The 7,339-nt window shown below is 40.1% G+C and overlaps 1 protein-coding gene across 1 annotated transcript in view; it reads left to right on the top strand.

The window, feature by feature from the left end:
• Ca5b (carbonic anhydrase 5B) overlaps window positions 1-7,339 on the top strand; it is a 70,631-nt gene that overhangs the window by 54,421 nt on the left and 8,871 nt on the right. Inside the window, exons 7-10 of the mRNA XM_031384201.1 lie at window positions 101-168; window positions 1,418-1,513; window positions 3,489-3,551; window positions 4,570-4,725. Of these exons, the coding sequence (XP_031240061.1) occupies window positions 101-168; window positions 1,418-1,513; window positions 3,489-3,551; window positions 4,570-4,725 (383 nt within the window). The remainder of the gene's footprint in view (window positions 1-100; window positions 169-1,417; window positions 1,514-3,488; window positions 3,552-4,569; window positions 4,726-7,339) is intronic.

Here is a 7,339-nt window from a genome sequence, read left to right as displayed (position 1 = left end):
AGGGTATTCTTGTAGTCTTGGCTGTCCTGGACGTACACCAAGTTGGCTTTGAACTCACGGAGATTTCTCCTGACCTTGCCTCCCCTTACTGCAATTAAAGGTGTTCACACCTGGCTTGAACAGCAGAGGCACATTTTAAAAGGTCCCAAAGGCAATGGGTGTGGAAAGGTGGGGCATATTCTAAGGTTTCTAGTTCAAATAAATTATCAGTAAGTCTCAGGTGATGCTTTCAATCCTATTTAGCTTGTTCAGGGACATACTTGAACTTTCCTATCTTAGACGTGGAAAAATTTTATCTATTCTAAATAGCATACATGAAATAAACTGTAAGAGATAAAACTGAATTCTGGGGCTGGAGAGATAGGTGAGCAGTTAGGAAGAGCACTTGTCCTCTAATCTGAGTTCTGTTCCCAGCATGCACCTGGTAGCACAACCATTTATAACTCCAGTTCAGAGGATCTGATGCCCTTTTGTGATTTCAACAGGTAGCAGCCATAGATGTAGGCAAAACACTCATCTACATTAAATAAAATAAACTATTTAAAAATTAGAACTGAATTCTTTCTGAATTCTGAGCTAAGTGCAATCATTCCTACAGCCATGAGCTACTGTACAGCTGTAAGGCTGGATTAGTCCAAGAGGGAAATAGTAGAAGCCTAAGTGACAGCTATGGCAAAAGAAAGAGAGAGAAACAGGAAAGGGATCAAAGGGTTCTGAAATCAAAAGGCCGAAGCACCAGACGTGCAGATGGGCTCCTTTTTTTGGGAGGGGGGCTATAGGGTGGGGGAAAAAGCTAAGTAGGACCTTGAAGGGGCTTATTTGGGAGGCTAGGTGATGATGGAGCAGCTGCTTGAGAGTGGTGGGTGAAGAGTGATTGATATGGAAATGCAAGCAGGGCACAAGCAAATAGAATTGCTCCTTGCAAATAGAATTTCTCCATGCAAATTTCCCCTTAATTTAGTTTCAAATGTGATGCTAAAAGTGAAAACATTTTAAGTGATCATCCCTCCAAGAAGAAATTTGTCTTTAGTTCCCATCTAATTTTCACAGGGAGAATGCATTTCTCTTAATATAAACATCTTCTCTCTAGATGCAAATGGATTTGGGATATTAGTATTTCATGCAAATCAGGATAGGAATGAAGAAATGTTGATCCCTCTCTGCAAAGTTACTTGACTATGTGAATTTTATTTTTTTCTCCACTAACAAATCCTCTTCTTCCAAAGTAATATTGCCACAAAGCCTTCTTCAAATTCTTTATGTTACTCTTATTTCACACCAGACTGTCATAGACATCTCAGTTGCTCTATTTCAGGTGATGAAACAAGATTAAATGTTTCATGTTGGACGGGGCTGTCATTTATTTTGGACCAATCCTACATGGTCGTGTATAAACCCACTTTTACTTCTGTTTCAGCTGCACTTGGTACATTGGAATGCGGTCAAATTTGAAAGTTTTGAGGATGCAGCACTGGAAGAAAATGGCTTGGCTGTGATAGGTGTATTTTTAAAGGTAAAAACAAAAATTCAAGCTGGGCAGTGGTGGTGCACCCGTAATCCCAGCAGCACTCAGGAGGCAGAGGCAGGCAGATCTCTGTGAGTTCCAGGATATCCTGGTCTACAGAAGGAATTCTGGGACAGCTAGGACTATAGAGAGAGACCCTGTCCCAAACAAACAAACAAAAGCTCATCTTTACTAAGTTCAAATGATATATTGTATCACTGAAAAGATAGAACATAATAACTTATTTATTTGAAAAAAAATTAGAATTAAAAGGAAAAAGTTCTGTAGAGATTGCTTAATGGTTAAGAATATGTGCTATTCATGTAGAGGACCCAGTTCAGTTCCCAACATATGCACTCACCAGCTTATGACTGCCTATAACTTCAGCTCCAAGGGTATTGAAGGCCTTCATCCATATGTACATTAACCTTCCCTACACACACACACACACACACACACACACACACACACACACACACACACAATAATGAAATAAATAAATCTTTTTCAACAGAGAGCATTGGGCTAGGTATAGTGGCACATTACTTTAATCCCAGCACTTGAGAGACAGAGGCAGAGGCAGGCGAATCTCTGTGAGTCCAAGGACAGCCTGGTCTACAGAGTCAATTCCAGGGCAAAACAGAGAAATCCTGTCTCAAAAAGGAACATTGAGATCAATAGAAAAGAGGAAGAGGAGGGAGAGGAAAGAGAAATGGATAGAATTCAAGTATATGATATATGTATATGGAAATATCACAAGAAAATTCATTATTATATATAATTAGTATTTTTAAAAGATTATTAGTATCAGGCCATGCGTGGTGACACCCTATTTCAATTTCAGTACTCAGGAGGCACAGGTAGGTGGATCTCTGAGTTTGAGGGCAGCCAGGACTACATAGTGAGACTCTTAAGTGTGCATGTGTGTTTTACATGTATGTGGTAAAAATGAACATTGGTTAAAATAAAAAACTTATGAATATATTTCTTTTTTAAAACATTTTTTAAAAAAATTATTTATTTATTATATATAAGTACACTGTAGCTGTCTTCAGACATACCTCTTCTGGACATTTGATCCCATTATAGATGGTTGTGAGTCACCATGTGGTTGCTGGGATTTGAACTCAGGACCTCTGGAAGAACAGTCAGTGCTCTTAACTCCTGAGCCATGTCTCCAGGCTACAAATATATTTCAAATGGTATAAAATGTAGCCCAGGGGCCAGAGAGATGGCTCAGTAGTTTAGAGTGCTTGCTGATGTTATAGAAGACTGATATTCAGTTCCCAGCATGGACATCAGACTACTCACGACTGCCTGTAACTCCAGCTTCAGTGGCTTTAACACCCACTTCTGACCTCCATGAGCATCTGCCCACATATGTACATATCCCTACACAGACATACTTACATATAAAAAATAAAAAACTAAAATCAATCTTTAAAAAAATGCACAGCCGAACACAGTAGACACAATCCACGTGAGGCAAGTGAGCACTGGAAATGTGCTTTACTCGGGAGGTCGAGGCAGGAGGATCAAGAATTTGAGACCAGCCCAGGCTACAAGGTAAGAGCCTGCCTTGTGGGAGGGGGTTGGTCTTCCAGAGGATCTGGGTTTGATTCCCAGCACCCACATGGTAGCTCACACCAGTTCCAGAGCTTCTGACACCCTCACATATACATGGATGAACATAAAATAAAAATAATTTTTAAAACACTAAAAAAATTTCAGTGTAAGATGGTAACAGGAGCAAAAGGCACTTTTCTCTAGACACACTGTTCTTGTCAGCAAACTGCCTGTTCATTTTGTTCTAAGTCTAATTTAATTTAGTGATGTTTATAATATTTGTAATTACCAGCTGAAATCTAGTTTCAGTCCTGCAGTTTGTTTATATGTAACCACCAGGTGGTTAATTTTGATTCACATTCTATTTGAATTTCTACTGAGGTGGCCAATTGTGTGTAATAGTTCTTTTTTCTTTTAGCTAGGTAAACACCATAAAGAACTACAGAAATTGGTGGACACTTTGCCATCAATTAAACACAAGGTAATTATCCCCTTACATCACTTGAAGTATATTTTATATTTGGATCTCGGAGTAGACAACACACTTTGAAGCAGGAAGACAGATTAAATGGACTGTATTCAGGTCTCTTTCAACAGCGCTGCAGGAGACCTGGCACAGGTGATGGCGTATTGATGACGATTAGCTCATGGTTAAGACCCTGCATGGCACAGGAACAATTGCTTCCATGGAACTTTCTGGGTTTGCTGAGCAGTTGCTGGCTGAGGCAGCCACTCTGTCCCCAATGCCAGCTCCTTCTCTATCGTTGTAGAAACACTCTGAGCAACCTTTTTTCCTCTAGCTACCTCCCACAAGTAGGCAGGGAGAAAAGTCTCATAGAGATCTAACTTGTATAGAAGTGAAGAACCCCATATGCCTTGTCCAGCTCCCCAGATGAATTCTTCAATATTCAGATTCCCATAGGGGCTGCTTCCTGGAAATCAGTACAGTGTTCCTCTATTCTCTGTCTTTATTCCCCCTCCCTCTCTCTCTCCTCCCCTCCCTTTCTGTCTACCTCTTTTTCTCTTTCTCCTTTGTTCAGGCTTCTGGCATTCACTTCCTTCTTTCCTTCCTTTCTCCCTCCCTTTCTCCTTTACTGCTGTGCTGGGGATGCAGTGCTTGAGCCTGCCAGGCAAGCTGTCTACCACTGAGCTACACTCTCAGCTCTGTGCTAGTTTTAATACGAATACAAATCTGTATTCGTTTTTCTTGAAGAAGAGAAGCCTCTCTGTTTATCACCAGCCACTACCTAATACCACCCCCCAAGAGAATTAAAGAAGACTCTTTTTTAAAATCTATTTTCCTAGAAAAAAACTGTCAAAAATGCACAGTGTGATTTTGTATTAAGTAGTGATGATTGTTTTGGAAATTGCCTTAACCTCCCCTGGACCATTTTTAGTCCCTGTACACTCTTGGAGAATCACTGCCTCACCTTCTGATACCTGAGTAACTTTCACCATAGCTAATAATAGTTCACTCAGGTTCTCCTTCTCTTGGACAGGACACCCTGGTGGAATTTGGATCATTTGACCCTTCCTGTCTGATGCCTACTTGCCCAGATTACTGGACCTACTCTGGGTCTCTCACTACGCCGCCCCTCTCAGAGTCTGTTACCTGGATCATTAAGAAGCAGCCAGTTGAGGTTGACCGTGATCAGGTATTACTTGTACATTTTCCATCTGAGGAATGCTAATCTGCCTGTTCAAGCTGGGCTCAAATCATGACATCCTTCTTGTTTGTTTACTTGCTTATTTCTTTTGGGAGAAGTAGGGTCTCATGTAACCTAGGCTGGCCTGGAACTTTACATGAAAGATTTGTGTGCTTGTTTTATTGTTTTGTGGTGGTAGGGATTGAACTCAGGGCCTTGCACACACAAGGCAAGCATTTGGAACTATATCCCAAGCCTTAATCAGGAAAAAGGATTAAACCATAGAAGGACATACACTATTTGCTTCTATATTTGCTTATGAATTGTGTGCTCAGTAACTGTGAATCTCTATTAAAAAGCAAGACCCAGGTGAAGGCCCAGGATAAAGACTCTAACAATGACTGTGAGGAAATTTTAGTATTTCTTCATAATAAATAATAAACCTATGGTCTAATATTTCCTTAGAAAATTGGTTGAAGTGATAATTACTATACCTATAACACAGTCATGGACTGGCGCACTGACTACTCTTCCGAAGGTCTTGAGTTCAGATCCCAGCAACCACATGGTGGCTCACAACCACCCATAATGAGATCTGACGCCCTCTTCTGGTGCGTCTGAAGACAGCTACAGTGTATTATGCTGGAGTGAGCGGGGCCATCCTGAGTTCAGTTCTCAGAAGCCATATCATGGCTCACGGCCATCTGTACAGCTACAGTGTACTCACACAAATAAAATAAATTAAAAAAAAAACTTTAAAAAAAACCACAGTCTTATTTAGTTTACAACTGAAGTGCAATAATATTTGCTCATGGGCTTGGGATCTAGCTTAGTCCCAGTTCAATTCCCAGCAACCCCTGCCCAAACACACATGTCAAACAGATAGTTCCTAATACCTTCTCATACTTGCTATGTGGGATGTATATTGATTTCAAAGCATTGTCACAAGGAACAAACCAAACCTTCCAAGCTCTTTTTCTTTTTGAAGCTGAGCTAAACTGACATGACTCCAATGCCCCTAGCAAAGTGAACTTTAGACTGATAGATACATAAGGGAAAAAAGAAAGTGAAATAGAACATTAGAAAAAGAACCCAGCACTATAGTAGAAGCAGATTGTAACTGTTCATTTCTTTTTTTATTTTTTGGTTTTTTGAGACAGGGTTTCTCTATGTAGCCCTGGCTGTTCTGGAACTTGCTATGTAGACCAGGCTGGCCCTCAAACTCACAGAAATCCCCTTACCTCTGCCTCTGCCTCTGGAAACCTGGGATGAAAGGTGTGCATCAGCACCACCCAGCTAAGACTTCCTTAACATGGCCAAATGCTCTTCATTCAAAAGTTTACACAGGAGCTGGGGTGGTGGCTCAGCAGTTACTGCACTTGCTGCTCTTCCAGAAGACAGGTGTTCAGATCCAAGCACCCATGTCATGTAGTACACAGCCACCTGTAACTTCAACTCCGGGAGATCCCACGTCCTCTTCTGGACCCCATAGACAATGCGCGCGCGCACACACTCTCTCTCTCTCTCTCTCTCTCTCTCTCTCTCTCTCTCTCTCTCTCTCTCATAAACAAAAAGTAAAATAAGTATTTTTAATAAGTACATATAATCACCCATTGGTAGCTGTGGAAGACTTGTTCCAGAACCCCAAATATACAAAACATGCAGATGCTCAAGTACCTTGTATGGAATTGCATAAGATTTTAAAATTTGCATATAGACTATGCACATCTTTAAATTACACCTATATTTTATATATCTTCTAATAGACTTTAAATTGCATCTGGTTTACTTTTTATACAGTCTTCCAATATACTTTAAATCACATCTATATTACTTTTTGTGATTGTATTGCCCTACAGTGTAAATGCTATGTAAATAATTTTCCTACTATATTGGTTAGAGAATAATGACAAGAAAAATATCTGTACATGTTTAATAGAAGCAGTTTCCTGGCTGACTTAGAATTCACTATATAGACCAAGCTGGCCTTGGAATTACAATGTCTTTCTACTTCTACCTCCTGAGTGCCATCAGTATTTTTCTAATATTTATGTGTAAACCAAGGATACAGATTATCAATAATTGTTTTTAATGCGGAAGTGGGTTTTTTTTTTTTTGGTCTCATGTGGCCTCCAATTCACTGTGTAGCTAAAGATGCCTTGGAAGTCTTGATCTTCCCACCTTCTCAAATGATGGGATTATAGGTATGTTTCACCATGCCCACTGGAAATAACTATCACCATATTAAATGTTAGATTAGATTATATTCTAGAATTAGCTATGTGTTGTGCATGCCTACAGTCTACTTAGAAGGCTCAGGCAGAAGAATTACTTGAGTCTAACTATTCAAAAGTAGGCTGAGCAATATACCAAGTCTCCCTCTCCTAAAAAATATGTTATAGAGCTAGGTGTAGTGGCACATGCCTTTAATACCTGTCTCAAAAATCAGAAACAAAAAAATGCTATAGAAATTGCCAATATGATCAGATAAGAAAATATAGCTAAGTGAGGGAAACAGTTTAGAAAATAGCATAAGCCGGGCGGTGGTGGTGCACGCCTTTAACTCCAGCACTTGGGAGGCAGAGGCAGGCAGATTTCTGAGTTCGAGGCCAGCCTGGTCTAC

This window comes from Mastomys coucha, chromosome X, assembly GCF_008632895.1.
Source record: "Mastomys coucha isolate ucsf_1 chromosome X, UCSF_Mcou_1, whole genome shotgun sequence".
Classification (NCBI taxonomy): Eukaryota; Metazoa; Chordata; class Mammalia; order Rodentia; family Muridae; genus Mastomys; species Mastomys coucha.
This window is presented reverse-complemented; position numbering and strand designations above follow the sequence as displayed.